At 38.2% G+C, this 16,125-nt stretch overlaps 1 protein-coding gene across 2 annotated transcripts in view; it reads left to right on the top strand.

The window, feature by feature from the left end:
• Positions 1-16,125, top strand: part of sgl (UDP-glucose 6-dehydrogenase sgl) — a 91,080-nt gene that overhangs the window by 26,610 nt on the left and 48,345 nt on the right. For both annotated transcript variants that reach the window (XM_089088390.1, XM_089088391.1), the window contains exons 5-6: positions 4,844-5,041; positions 13,362-13,509. In XM_089088390.1, the coding sequence (XP_088944516.1) occupies positions 4,844-5,041; positions 13,362-13,509 (346 nt within the window). The remainder of the gene's footprint in view (positions 1-4,843; positions 5,042-13,361; positions 13,510-16,125) is intronic.

Here is a 16,125-nt window from a genome sequence, read left to right as displayed (position 1 = left end):
TTCTTTTTGTAGTTTTTGTAATATTTTGAACACTATAATTATTGAAAATAATTCTTGAATGCTGCATAATGGGGCATTTTGTTCTAGAATTTACTTAGCTGTGCTTCCATTGGTAATCTGATTAAATCAAAATAATCACTTGTCCTGTCATTGAGTTGTAGAGCTGGCTAAATCCTTTGAAAATTGCTAATGAAAGTTCATCTTTTCATTTGTTAATCGTAGCGAATGTAATAGCGTTGGCTTAGGAAAGAGCGCTGTGTTGCTCATGTAATATTTTTTTTCCGGGCCTCATAGTATAGAGCAGACGGTCGTAGAAAATCGGAGAAGTACTCCTTATATTGCTGATTCTGAGTTCGACTAGGCCTACCGTTTTAAGGGTAACAAAATGCCTCTAGAGACGACACGATCTATTCAACCCCTGGGCAAGGACCCCAAATTCAAACACTATTCAAACTTCCAGAAAATCTTTTTTTCGATATTTCAACTTTCAGTCCAGTTTTAATAATCTAAGATGCGATAGATTTTTATTGATTATTTGTCGTTCTTTAGCACCATTCCTTTACAATGTATAGGAAATTAATGGGCTAAAATATAACATTGAATATAAGCTTTTTTGTTTAGTTTTAAGTAAATTGCACCTGACAATAAGAATTTGAGGTGTTTTAGGGGTAGTACCATTTTTTTTGTCAGAAGTAGCAATTTTTTTTTTGCCACACGTAGCAAAAATTTTTCTGCATAGACCATTTGTAAAAATTGATTTGATTTTTCCTGTTTTGAAAATATCCTTATTTTCGTCACTAATTTCTTCCTTTTAAAATTAATTCCGTTCAAATATACAGGAAAATTAATTGGCTAAAGAAAAATTCTAAGTCGAGGAAACGATTTAGTATTCATAAAAGTGCAGACGACGCTTGATTTTTTTTGGTGATTTGAAAGGCAAAAACACTACACGTATTGGTTATAGTTTCGTTTTAAGGTCCATTGTAAGGTTTTTTCCCCTTTGTTTATTATGATTTCTGTTCGTTTTATGTTTGCTTTGGGCATATACGTTGATTTCAGGTCGTTTTAAATTTCACGTCAGAATTAAGACGTCGTTTCCGGTTCGTTTTGAGTTTTCAATTTTCTCTTCATTTTTAATGGCAATTTTGCTTTTTAGATTCAATTCAATTACTAACAAGTTGGGAAATCAAGCTTATGGCTAGCGTAGTGGAGTATCAAAAGCACATATCTTGTTCTATAATGCTATCCAAAAGCTGGCTATACTTCGGAAAGCAAAAGTGAACAACACGAAACTTCTTTGATACTTATGGTTAGGGCTATTAAAACCGTTTCTTTGCTAGAGTATGTCTGAGACGCGCGTAGAAATAGAAATTACCAGTTTTCTTTCACCGTCCAATTTTTAATTAATGAAGTTGCCTTACCAGTTTTCTGTTAACCTTTGGAAATACTGGTTATCTAACAAAATTGATAGCTAACAATTCCCAGAAACGTATTAATCGTTCAGGAAAGGCAAAACCTTCAAGGTAAGAGAAAATAGCTTGTCTCTGAAGATATTTGTCAGAAACCAGCAACAGAATTGTGTTTTCTACCGTGTCTCTCTACTATTTTCGAGTAATCTGATAGCGCTGGGGAGAAAGGGCAGCTCCCTGCTGCTATTCATGCAAACGTACGATTGCCGTTGTTTTTCTGAGTGAGGGACAGTAATTAAATAATTTACGGAGTGAAAATTTCAATGGCGCACTTTTTGTTTCTATATGACATTGCACCCTGTTTGAGGGGTTTCAGGCTCTTTCAAAAAGTCTAAAATATTTGTTTTCATAATTAAAAAGTATTGTTCTGCTGAATCCATTTTTCAATAACTATCTCCGATTAAGCGTCAATTGAGAATTTTGTCCATTATATAGTTATTCAGAAAACGTGTATTGGAAACCTTGCTTAGTATGGACCGCGGTTTGCTCTTTACTAGGCTGCTGCTGCTGCGACAATAATGATGGAAAACTATAAACCTCTAGTTAATATTTAACAGCTGTGATTTCACTTAGCTAATTTTTGTATTTCCTGCCCTTCTCCAGTCATTTTCATGGCGCTATCAAGGCAAATTTGCCGAAAAGTACTTTAATGAGTAACTAGCCAAGTCTTTACGGGTTCCATTGCAACTGAACCCTCGTGCATCTGACCCCAGGTGGAACTGAATCCCCCTGTAGCTCATCTCCCTTGCAACTCAACCCTTGTTTAACTGAACCCCCGTGCTACTCAACCCCATTCAACTGAACCCTCATGCCATTCAACCCATGTGCAACTAAACCCTCATTTAATTAAACCCCGTACAGCTCAACCCCATTTTAACTGAACCCTCATGCAATTCAACACCCGTACAAGTGAACCTTCGTTTAACTGTCTTGTAAATCTAATCAAAAATTAAGAAAAAGATATTATCTACCGCCCCACCCATTTCGTTTTATAACAGTATATAATAGGCCCTAGTGGACAATTTGATCTAAAAAAACAAACAGTATTTTAACCATATGTTTCGTGATAATACGGTTTGCTTAAGATGGATATTTTTGGAAAAATATGCATTTATTAATAAGCACGGTTTTGTTTATATTTTGTAAGTATCTAGAGATTCAGACTTTTTTTCTTTTAATTCTTCAAACAGGTGTTTAAAACAATCAAAACTTTCAGTTAAATTAATTTGTAAATACGAAAGATAAACAATATTTTCAAATATCCAAGACAGACAAAACCTACCAGTTTTTTTTCAGAATCTGTAATTCTGGGTGTCATTTCCTGGTTGATCTTATGTGGAATGACCCAAACAAAATACTTTTACATAACTTTAAAAGTCAAACTGAAAGAGCTTAGGGAACTGGGTATAAAATCAGAGTTTTCACTTGCCCTTTGGCAAATCCTTACCCGAGCTATAGCTCATAGTCTGCAATTAAACAAAAAAAAAAGAAGGAGAAGTTTTTCCAATTTGGAGCTCGTTCAAAATTATTTTTAGGACTTGGGTTGAGTTGAGCCAAACAGGGCTTGATTTAAATGGGGATTGGGGTAGTTAATATTTGAGCTAAATGGAGGTTCAGTTGCATGAGAGGTCGGTTAAGTGGGGATGAGTTTCACGGGAGTTCAGTTGAACAAGGTTTGAGTTGAACGTGGGTACAGTTGTACGGAGGTCCAGTTAAACGGAGGTTCAGTTGCACGATAGCTCATTTAAATGTGATTGAGTTGGACGTGGGTTGAGTTGCACGAGGGTCCAGTTAAACGAGGAGTCCATTTGCTCGAGCGTTCAGCTGCATGAGGGTTCAGTTAAATGGGGTTGAGTTTCACAGGGTTCGAGTGGACAAGAATTCAGTTAAGTGGTTTTAGTTGCACGTGGATTCAGTTACACGCACACCGTCTCTACGACCGTTCAGTTGCCTGCTAGCGCTGATGAGAAAAAGGAGACACATCGCTGCTACTGGCACAACAGATTTTCCTTCTGTTTCAAGAGAGGAGGGGATGTAAACATCAGAGTTAGAATTTTAAGCAATAGTGGTTTCAACAGTCTACTTTGTAGTTCGATATGACGTCATGTTATAGGCATTTCCGACTCTTTCAGAATTTATAAGAATTAATTTCATGAATAAATTGATTTTATTCTTTTGTTAAATTCAAATAATAACTACTGTTTGCGAAGTGCTCATTTGGTAGTGTTTCGTACTAGACAGTTTCTTAGAAAATGTGTTTTTAAAATCCTTAGTTGCTATGGGCTGCGATTCGGTCTTCACATGGTTGCACCTATTGGTGCAACCATCACGTTGAAAAAAAAATATGATGTATTGCTACTAATATATACAAGAACTTGCGGTTTACCAATTAAAAACGAAGAAAAACTAAATTGAAAACCTAGCGTGATTCAATGAAAAATAAATAACAAATTATTAAACAGTTCCAGTGGAAATTCGATTATATAGGCTACTCGTAAGGCTGCTATTTAGTTGAACCTGCTCTTACACTTTATGGTAAAATGATTATTAACTGCAAACTCCTGAGGGAGTGAGGGAGATGAAGAGTAAAAAAACAATTTAGGTACAGCAAGGGTAGTTTGGGGGTCCCCCTCCCCTTTTCCAGCCCAAAGACACGTTCTTATCCAAGTATGCTATCCTTTATGTACTTTTGTCACATTTTTTGGACTATTTTATCAGCATATCGACAATTGGTTATTTAATTATCAATATTTATTTATATTACCCCTCATATCTTTTGGCCCATTTGTCAGTATTTAACATGTCTACAGCAAAGAGCAATCCATTATAATTAGTGGAATGGAAAGAGTAATATTCCTCTTTTAGTGCTTTTAATGGCTTGACTCTCTTCAATTTAGGCTGGCAGTCCACAAAAATATTTTGCATATGTCAGTTTTATACCTGAAGGTATATATCCGTCGAAATATCTATGGTGAAGTTGTATATGTTCCCGGTCATTGCCTCATATGTAGTAGTCTTGATAGAAATAAATTATATTTGCTTTGAAGTAGAACTTCAGGTAAATTGACTGGGACAAGCTATCTAATTCAATGTCGTTATGCGTGCTTTATCCTTTAGATCACCCCTTGTTTTGTTTTTTCTTTTTGTATTTTTTTTTGGGGGGGGGGGGTAATATTAGTACCTTTTCTTATTTACATGAGCTGATATCAGACGATATATTCAACATGGGCTAGCGAAGAATGAAAGTTTCCCAGAAACGTGAAACCTGAGGATGCAAAATTGAAAAATGTTCTGGCATCATGCCCCTTAAGAAATAAAATAGAAACTTGCATTAAAAATTTCCAGCTTCTTTTATACTTTCAAACAAATTCTAGGTTCTTTCAAATCCAGAATTCCTTGCCGAAGGTACTGCCATATGTGATCTTCTTAATCCTGATCGAGTTCTAATTGGTGGAGAGGATACAGAAGAAGGTCAATTGGCTATTGCTGCGCTATCAAGTGTGTATGAGGTATGGGTAGCAAAAGAAAGGATCATTACGACAAATACTTGGTCGTCGGAACTTTCAAAGCTGGTGAGGCGGTCATTGTTTTTTGTTTGTTTTTTTATTCCTGATTCTTAGGCAATACCTTTTTTGCAGAATTTCTCTTCGTGTATTATTTTGATATCGTGTTCCGGAATTATTATTTTGTTCTTAAATACAGTGTATTATTGTCAGTATTGTTGGACAAACATCCAAAGGAAAATGTGGAAGTAGGTACGACCAAATTCCTTTAAAAAATACGGAAGATAAGTTTTTTTTAATGCAATTTTGCTTAAGTATCCTTTAGGATATGTACATTGGGTTATCCACATCATTTGACTCTAGGTATACAAATCAACATTTAAGGATACACTGCTTATTTAGGTAATGAATTGTGTACTAAAGCAGGACTTGAGGAAACGTGAACAATATTTGCAGTCGCTGTTGGGGATGCGAAATTTGTTGGAATGGTAAAGACATCTTTGTCAAACGTTATTTTTTAACGGAGCAATTCGGCGAAACACTAGAAATTTTCTAGGATTTTAGCTTCACACTACAAAAAATATGTCACACGCCAGACAATATGTCATTCAAACTTGTTAATATCTAGGGAAAACTGTAAATCAAGGATTATGCAATATCTGCGCGAAAGGCTCAAGGACCAGTAATGTTTCAATCAACAGAAAACTACTACTACTTCTAACAATTCACTGTAGCACCAAGCCACCTGAGGCCAACACAGCTACGCACGCTCCTCCATCCCAATCTATTCAAAGCCCCCCTCTTTACACTCTCTCAGGAAGTTCCCATTTCCTTTAAATCTTTCTTTATGACATCCTCCCACCCCAACCGTGGACGACCTGCTTTCCGTTTAGCCCTAGACGGTGGGCACAAAAGGACATCTTTGACAATCTACCATCCTTCGTCTACAGATCATACCTTATCCATCTTAGCTTTTTTGTCGGTATACTTCTAGAATGTAGAATTGGTCCACGCTATTTTTAGAGTCAACAGTTTGAAATACAGCTCATCAATTCAATATCCAGAACAATCCTAAGGCAATATCTCTGGAAAACGTCTAGCAAATCTTCATCCGCTTTTCGGAGCACGGTCCATATAAATTGAATATTTTGTCGCAATTATATTTTATAATATGCGTTTTATTTTTGTCACTTTTTGGACATATAATTCTAGCGAATTAATTTCATGGAAATCGTCTCTCACCGTAAAAGCGTTAAGAAAAGGCAGATTCCATTAGTACTTTTACCATTCAGCCATCCAAGCTACAGATAACCTATACCTTTGAATGTGTCCAGCTGCTATGTTGTAGGCTAACTAGTTCTACTCTCTTTACGGGCTCCTAGAAAAATACCTCGATCATTCTGGGAAAAACTTGGGAAAGATTTAAGATTTGTATTCTACTACTGCTAATGACTCACTGTAGCACCAGGCTACCTGAGGCTAAAACAGCTGCGCACGCTCCATCTCTATGCTATTCAGTTATCCAGTGTTATTCAAAATCTAAACTTTTATGGATGGCCGAAAAGGACGATCTTTGGCAATTTGTCATATCCGCAAAAACGCGTCCTAGCCATCTCAATCTTTCTTTCAGTTGCTAAGAATTTTGTGGACCTGATGTATATTTAATTTAAGACGTATTGGCAGCAAGAAAATTTCACTGCATCTAAAGAATGAGTCACTTCTTCCCTTCTTTCACTACTAAAATCAGGAAACAGACACGATCTGTTAAAAGGATTTTATCCCTATTTGAACTTTTATTTATCGTCATGGAAAGGCACTGTGATCTCCGAAATTATCTATGGATACACAGAAAAATTGTTTTCAGTGTGTTTTTTCTATTTTCTGATTTGTACAAGATACTTCTTATCCAATCCTTCCCAAACCTCCTCCAAAATATTGAGATCTATGTGACGTTTCTTGTAATATCTTATATTTTTGATTTAATTTTTATTTTATTATCTGATCGCCCCACCTTTAAAATAAACTGACGAAGGTACGCGATGAGTAGTTTAGTACTCTACTTTCGGATTTAAATAGCATTGCCAATACTACAGCTAAACTGAGAGTAGCTAGATTACGGCCTTTTTTGCTAATATTTGCTAAGATCCTCTTATTTAAGATCCTTTCTTCTCTGAGTTTCTTTTTTTACATTTAATGCTGGGCTTTTAATCATTTATTAAGAAAGAATCAATATACTCTGTAATGTAACCTACTTACATAACATCAATGCTAAAAATTACTCGCATAAGAGAAACACGATGTTTTTTCCTTCTGCCTTTAGGAAAGCACCTTGATGTTATTCTAATGGAGGTCCTTACTTATCGTCTTCAAGAAATCCAGGGCAGAAGAGAATGATTTTTGCAAGATTATTTTCTGGGCAGGGGAGAAAAAGCGTTATTATCTCCAAGGAAACACCGGAGGACAAGACGCTTAGTTTCCTGATGAGCTTTATAGTTTTTGTCGTTGTTTTTTTTTTCTGAAGAGGAATTGGATCTCGGCAGATTCATAAGCAAAAAAGGCCTAATGCTCAATATTTTTGGGGGACTGACTTGGGTTAAAAGTTCCTTATTGTCCTAATCCTAGGCATAGAGTAGTAGTAGAAAAGCAAAAATTCAAAAACTTGGGCCCAAATATTAAATACCACTTTCTGTTCAACGTCTGAAATGATGAAAAAACTTATGTAAAACTAATTTTAGCTAAGGCAGTTTGAATCACCTTCTCAGTCACCTTTCTGAGTCACCTTCTCAGCAGGGGCATCCCCCAGGCCACTCAGCGCGTCCCCAGGTGGCGGATAGGGGAACGCTCTACAGATATGTAGGGTACCTCCATTGAGTAGGAGGCGCGGACCAATGGGGGGACCCAGTCCCTGAGGGTCCTTAATTGAAACTTGGGCACCCTCGCCCGGGGGATGTAAGTACAAGCGGAGGTAAAAGAAGGCTCCTCGGATATACACTCAGTAGGACCCACCGGCGTGTAGACATGTCCCATGCGTTCTCCCAGCAAGGGGTTAAATTGCATAGTGAAGCAGAACACCATCATGGGAGGATCCCCTATAGGAGGACAACTGCGAAAGGGCGGAGGATCCAGATTTACGGACAACGGCCTCTGCAAGGTGGTGGAGAAGAGTGGCTTGCCACCACCACCCATTTAGCCAAGAAACCACCTCTCTTGAAATCATGAAAAAAGGGTCCAGTATTATACGAACATCTGCTACCGTGTCCGGGATAACCGACGAACAACCAATTTTGATGGATGAAAAATGCGATTTTACATGCTACCGCGTCCGGGGTAACTGACGAACAACAAATATTTAAAGATAAATATGCAATTTTACATACTACCGCGTCCAGAGCAGCCATCAATCCTATGCCTAGGACGACCCCCATCCAGGGTGAAAAACCACATGGTTCTTCCGTTCCGACAAAAATTTCCCTACAATTTGGGACGCTAAACATCCGAACACTTGCCAAAGCGGGAAAACTAGATTTTGCCCTTAGAGAACTACAGAGGTACAATTGGGATGCTATTGGCCTCTCTGAGACTCAACTCCCCCGAACGAGTGAGGAAAACCTCTCTGGAGCCTCCCTCTGGTTGTCCGGCCGCAAGGACGGAGTTCATCGACAAGGTGTAGGATTCTTCGTATCATCAACTGCCAAAAAATCTATAATCTCCTTCACCCCAGTCTCAGAAAGAATAGCCGTCTTACGACTAAAGGGAGCTGCCAAGAATATCTCTTTCGTCCAAGTCTATGCCCCAGACTCTGCCAGAAGTGAGGAAGAATGCGATGAATTCTATTTCACACTACAAAGCCTCATCGACCAAATCCATAGGAAAGACGTACTGATTGTTATGGGGGACTTTAACGCTATAGTAGGTACGGATAATACTGGTCGGTCCGTTGTAATGGGGACTTTTGGCCAAGGAAAACTCAATGCGAGATGCTAACAACCGCTCGACTTCAGCCGAGAAAACGAGTTATTCATAACAAACACAATTTTCAAATACCGCCATCTACTTAAAGTGACCTGGAGATCCCCAGACGGTAAAACCGAGAACATGATTGATTATATCCTGATATCGAAGCGCTGGAAGTCTTCCGTACTAGACACAGTAGCATTACCTGGAGCAGACTTCGACTCTGACCACACTCTCCTGATGTCGAGGTTCAAGCTAAGAATGACACAATTGCAAAAAGCAACAAAAATCCCAAGATTCCGGCTGGATCTGCTGCCAGATCCCGCAAAAAGGCAGACCTACACTTCCACTCTATCTGAAAAATTCCTGAAGATCCTCAAAAATCAGTCTCCCCTTACCACTGCTAGCAAGATAGACTCCCTGAACGAGCCGGCTTCATCAGCAATCATAGAGACAGCGAATGACGTCCTTGGAAGAAAAACTCCAAATGAAAAACCATGGATCACAGATGAGATCATTGCGCTATGCGAGGATAAGCGACTTTTTTGCAATAAATCCGACCGTCACAGTTGGGATACTTACAAGCTCCTCAAGAGACGAGTAGAGCGAGAGATCAGAAAGGCACTACGTAACCACCTGCGGAAGAAATGCGAAGACTGCGAAGTACTGTCCAAGAAGGGGAATAGCACAGAAGTTTTCAGAATGGTACGCGAGTTAAGCCGGAAAAAAGAGCCGCAAACATGAGTGATCCTGGACAAAGACGGAAATGAGATCTACGATTCAAAGATGAAACTTGAAAGATGGAAAGAATACTTTAACGATAAACTGAATCCCCCAGTAGCTGCAGATCCTAAAATACCAACCCACTTCCCCATACCCGACCAAGAACTCAGACCACCACCCCCACTCAAGTCAGAAACCAAATCAGCAATCAAGTCGCTCAAACAAGGAAAAGCTCCTGGCCCAGACGGAGTCACCGCTGAACTCATTAACGTCGGATCGGATGATGTATTTGATCTGTACCATGCCATTGTGTCTGCGGTGTGGGAAACCGGCCACGTACCCCGTCAGTGGTGCAAGGCTGCCATTGTACCCATTCACAAAAAGGGGTCAAAGAAAGAGTGTGGAAACTACTGTCCGATCACCCTCACGAGCCATCAGTCACGTGTCCTGACAAAATTCCTACTCCGACGCATACAAGCAACAACTGCCTTTGCCATTGGAGAATATCAGGTCGGCTTCCGCCCTGGAAGATCAACAATCGATCAGATATTTGTCGTTCGGCAACTCATGGAACGACACATTGAATTCAACCAAGAATTCTACCAACTATTCGTTGATTTCCGTCAGGCATTTGACCTGATATGGCGCGAAGGACTATGGCATATCCTCCTTCACTACGGTATCCCTTATGAGATAGTCCAAATAATCAAGAGTCTGTACGACCAGTTCCGAGGCCAAGTAATAACCGTTGATGGGTTGTCAGAAGAGTTTACAACCTCGTCAGGAGTACTGCAGGGTTGCATCTTATCACCCCATCTCTTCAACCTCTTTCTAAATGCCGTTCTGTCGATGATGCAGTCGGAATATGGCGCAACAATAGGAGGGGTGCTAATAGAGAATCTTCCCTACGCTGATGATATTGATGTGCTAGCCAACTCTACACAAGAATTGCAGGCACAAGCTGATAAATTCTACGATACCACAAAGCCGTTTGGGATGGAGATAAATGCCAGCAAGACCAAAGTCATGTTAACTACGAGGTGTGAACTAGAGAACCCACCCATTATCACCATAAGAGGGAGACAGGTTGAAACGGTTGACCACTTCCTATACCTTGGTAGCCTATTCTCCTCAGATAATTGCCATAGCTCTGACGTGAAACGTTGACTTGCACTTGCTAGCTCTAGCTTCCGAAGACTAGCCAACCTTTGGAAAAGTAACCACCTATCCAAAAAACTCAAAATGCGCCTATTCAACAGTTTAGTAATCCCCATAGTTATTTATGGATGTGAAACATGGACTCTGAAAACCGAACACGAAATAAAACTTCTAGCTTTTGAGGTGAGATGCCTCCGTCGCATTTCTAGAATCAAATACACTGGCCGAATCACAAATGTGGAAGTACGTGAAAGGTTCCAGTCCACTGAAACCATACTCAGTAAAATTAAGAAGCAACAACTGTGCTGGTTCGGCCACGTCAAGCGAATGGAGCCGAGCCGCCTTCCGAAAATCTCCCTTGAAGGATCCCTCCATGGCCTTCGCCCACAAGGCAGACCACGAAAACGATGGATGGAGAACTTCCACTTCGACAACGTCAAGATAGCCCAGTTATCACGTATCGCACCAGATAGAGCAATGTACCGAGCCCTTACGCATGAGCTAGCAAGAGGAGTGGCCCCAAAACGTCCCACGAGGATGGCCGGGACCTAAGTAAGTAAGCAAGTAAGTTTGAATTAGAACATTAATGTTTGGATATAAAGGATATTGTGATTGGATCTAAAGACGATTCATAGAATGGCTCTAAATGATGCAGTGTTAATCAACAACCCATTAATCGAAGTGTGGTTGTCCAAAATTAATACATATCAAGCACGTATTTCACAGATAGTGTTTGATTTTAACCAAAGCTAGTATCTAATGGTTTCTAAGCTTATGGACTACAAATCTTAGGCAATATTGCAATGAGGACGTCCAAAATTAGAATATATAAACACATATATAGCAAACAATGGGTGTATCCCACCTGGTCGAAATCAGAAACAGCCAAGAATTTTGAATCTCTATTATTCAAGAGCACAGAGTTTGGTCTCTTGGTCTTTACTGTCGCCAACACTTTCACCCCCCCCCCCTCCCTCCCAACTTCACACACATAGATAGGTTTTACCTCTTTTGACTTATGAATCTTTATGGATTGTTCAGAGAAGGGGTGTGAATGATTAAACATTGTTAAGATAACAGTGTGACTGTCCTTTGCTACAATGGATAATATGGTTGACTCGAGATGCAATGGTATTAAATAAGATGATAAAGGTCTCCTTGAATTAGACATTGCAGGGTATTTGAGTGAACGAGATAAAATTATGTGAAAAATGAGCAAATTTTGTAGGCTTTTACAGTACATGAAGTGAGAGTAGGCTCTTAAAAATTAAAGTTAAGGAGGCTAAGTCACTTAAATCTGGAATAAATGCTGTTAAGGGGGTAATGTGGTGTACCAAGAAAATTGACAGAATGGATAACTTCACCTACCTATGTAATATTATCAGTAAGGAAGGTTGACAAATTGATTTAAATTAAATTTTTAAGAAAAACTAAATAAAAGAAATACCAAAGTGCCTGTCGTAATACTAAATGCCAGGCTAAAAAAGGGAAAAGGAGACGCTAAAGTTCCAAGCTTTTCATAGTGCTGAGCGTCGTCCAATGTCAGGGGACGATGCTATAAGAAAATATTTAAGGGAAGTGGGAAGTATTTGGGGCTTAAGAGTGAATCTCTGAAAAGATTGGAATGGAGGAGGAGTAATGTGTAATCCTGTTGTAATCCTGTTGGCCTCAAGTGACGATGAGTTTTCAATTACAGTGGCATTTTTAATCCCTTCTTTTTTACTTTAGGAGTTTCTAGGGTGCGCTGACCCTACTGAGTTTCGGCTATGGTAAAAACCTTGGTGATGACTTCCCTCATGGATTGAAATTCGTTGACGAATTGTCAATTCTGAAAATGTCCTATAAAAATGCTGTTAGTTATCCCATTTAAATCCTCCACCAAGACACTAATAAAACACTTGGACATTGTATTAAAATGCTCAATCAAATATATATGCATTAAATTTCTTTGAATTTGTCTTCTTTCTCCCTACCTGATTTCCTCCGACGTAGACTTTTAATATTTTAGTTTGTATAAATTCGGATGATTTCAAGTGGGACAGAAACATATGCATAAATATTTTTCGGAGTGCTCAAATGTCTTGGGACCCGTTCCCTTCATTTATTACGTATTTTTCCTCAAGCTGCTATCGAAATACGACTATTGTTTTCTTTTAGTGTTCATTTTAAATTGAAATTTTATCTACAATACCTATCTTAAGTAAGGGTCAGCCTATCTACCTCCTAAGTTAGGACTTTTCTACTAGATATCATTTTCTTGGCACCGGTTTGAGGCGTTATAGTTTTTCGTTAACATTTCCTAATATAAACAGGGTTACAAATTTAAATGTTAGCTTTGAAATTCTGAAATAGAGTCCAAATTCTAGAGTCTGTTCGATGAATGGCAGTGTTTTTATTGTTATCTTTTTCTGTTCATATGTATTTTTTTTTTTTTCTCTTCGTGTCCTTCTCAGTTTCTGAGCATTTTTGCTTTATTTTTGTTTCTGGATGATTTTTTTCTAAATTATTTATAATAGAGAAATATTATAAAGTTTTTATTTATTCTTCATTGTAGACTGCAAATGCATTCCTGGCTCAAAGAATATCTAGTATTAATGCCATATCTGCAGTTTGCGAAGCAACTGGAGCAGATGTCTCTGAAGTAGCTCGTGCTATTGGAATGGATACTAGACTGGGTCCAAAGTTCTTACAGTCTTCGGTTGGTAAGTATAGGTAAAGTGTGGGGGGATGGGTATTTAAGTCACTCTCCCTACGGGATGTATGACTGTCAGGAGTTTGCTTTTCTACTCGGTTTTTTTTACTTTGTACTGTGGCTTGAGAATCCATTATTAATGCCGCTCAGACCCTTTAAAACTATAAGGTCCTAAACTCCAACTCTCACTCTTAGAATCCTATGAGAGCCAACTCTGACTCTTCTAGATTTAGGAGACATTATGTGTACTTCCAATTCTAAATTATATGTGTCGGGGACTCTAACTTTTAAATGCTATTTTGTAGCACTTAGAATATGTATCCAGATAGGTGTTTCGTCTGAACTATTCTCCTTTAGTAGTAAATTAGAACTTGCCCTGACTTCTTAGCTGCTTACTAACAGCATTTGTTCACAGCATTAGCTTGCGAAGTTTAAAGTTTGTTATATCTTAAAGATAAAATATAGGCTTTTGTAAATCCACTAGACTTTAAAGGGCACATCGTAAGCATGATGGAAGCTCGAGATCATTTTTTTTTTTTATAATTAATTAAAAAAGCTTTTTCCACAAAATAAGTTTTTCAAAGAAAAGTAAAAAGCTCCATTAAACAAAAAATGAGTAGATATAAAATCAAATAATCTACCAAGCGTGAAACTACCACAAATCAGCATCGATAAATAAATGAAACCCAAAACGAACAGAAATTACAATAAATAACTGAGTCAAACTCAAAGCGAGCAGAAATTAATATGTGTGGGCTCAAAACCCCTATGCCTTCCCAAGGCCAGAACATAATTTGCACTTTACTGAAAAAAATATAAATGTTTTTACTTTTATAACTTTAATAAATCAAATAATATTTAAATTTTGATTACTTAATATGAGTATATGTATATTAAACTGACAATGCACATTCATTTTGTTTTATGGACTTCTTTACTTTTCTTTGAAAAACTTATTTTGTGGAAAAAGTTTTTTTTAATTAATTTCTGTTCGTTTTATATTGACATAGTCTTTTCAGAGAAAAACAAAATAATACTTTAAATCTTTTCGTTTTTTTAAGAATTTATAGTTCGACCTGCTATTTGTATGCTGGAGAAAAATTTTCAGCAATTTTTAACAACATACACCCTTTTAAAAATCTGGACACAAAAAGAACCGTTTAATTTATTTTCATACCTTTTCTAGTTGAACTGAAATGGAAAACTTGATACTATTCGCAAAAAAATCTGTTTACTTTCTATGATAGGTTGGACGCACTTTCGCTATTTTATTTTGGTCAATTTGTAAGAGCAGAGGCAGCCTCGAAAGTTTAAACATGATACCCTCAGTCGTTCTTGGGATACTGCTGAGATGACTTATTGGAAATTAGTATTAACGCAGAGCATTTTGATTTAATATTATCGTAACACTTAGTTTTTAAACATAAAGTCAATTGGGTGGGTGGGCGTGGGAGGGGGATTAGTTTCCCTCCAATCACTTTCGACTATTAAAAAGGGCATCAGCCCTTTCTATTTTCAATCGAATGAGCCCATTTCAAAGTTCCTACGACAACTCCTTCGATACATAGTGCCCTGGTCCAAGCAACAACAACAACAAAAAAATAATACATTATACCCATATCGATCTATACTATAAAAATGTGAAGCCCTCCAATTAATTTCGACTATTAAAAAGGTCACGGCTTTTCGATTTCCAATCAAATGAGCCCTTTTTCAGTTTCTACAACAACACTTCCTATAAACACCTTATATGCCCCCAGGGCATAAATCACAACCCTTACCCTAAGGGCTGTGAGGGTATGTGTCATCCTTTAAGACCTAATTTCCCGATCTTTCAACTACAATAAACAAAATGGCTATCTCAAAATTTGGATTGCATGTTTCTGGGAAAATGGTGGGCGTGACAGGGGCGTTGGTCTTTCTCCAATCCCTTTCAACTATTAAAAAAGGCACTAGTCCTTTCAATTTCCAATCAAATGAGCCCTTTTGAAGTTTCTACGACAACGCTTTCAATAAAAACCTTATATGCCCCCAGGGGATAATTTACAACCCTCGCCCTGAGGGGGGGGGGGTTGTCATCCTCAAAGACCTAATTTCATATACTTTCTACTACGTTGAACAAAATGGCTATCTGAAAATTTTGATTGGATGTGTTTGGGGGAATGGTGGGCGTTAGAGGGGGGTTAGTTACCCTCTAATCATTTTCAACTATTAAAAAGGCCACTAGCCCCCTCAATTTCCAATTGAATGAGCCCGTTTTTGAAGTATTTACGACAACTATATCATTAAAAACCTTATATGCCCCAGGGCATAACTTAAAACCCTTACCCCGAGGGTTGTGGGGGAGTGGCCTCCTCAAAAAGATACTTTCTATATTAAACTACGCTGAACAAAATGGCTATCTCAAAATTTTGATTGGATGTGTTTAGGGGAATGATGGGCGTGGGGGGCTAATTGCCTTCCAATCACTTTCGACTATTAAAAAAGGCACTAGCCATTCCAATTTCCAATCGAATGAGCCCTTTTCGAAGTTTATACGACAACTCCTTCGATACAAAGTGCCTGGGTATGGAGAAGAAAGAAAAAAAAATAATACATTGTGCCCACATCGCTCTTTACTTAGGCA

This window comes from Artemia sp. Qi Xiang Cuo, chromosome 4, assembly GCF_049724085.1.
Source record: "Artemia sp. Qi Xiang Cuo chromosome 4, ASM4972408v1, whole genome shotgun sequence".
Classification (NCBI taxonomy): domain Eukaryota; kingdom Metazoa; phylum Arthropoda; class Branchiopoda; order Anostraca; family Artemiidae; genus Artemia; species Artemia sp. Qi Xiang Cuo.
The sequence above is the reverse complement of the archived record's forward strand: the minus strand, read 5'-3'. Positions and strand labels throughout refer to the sequence as shown.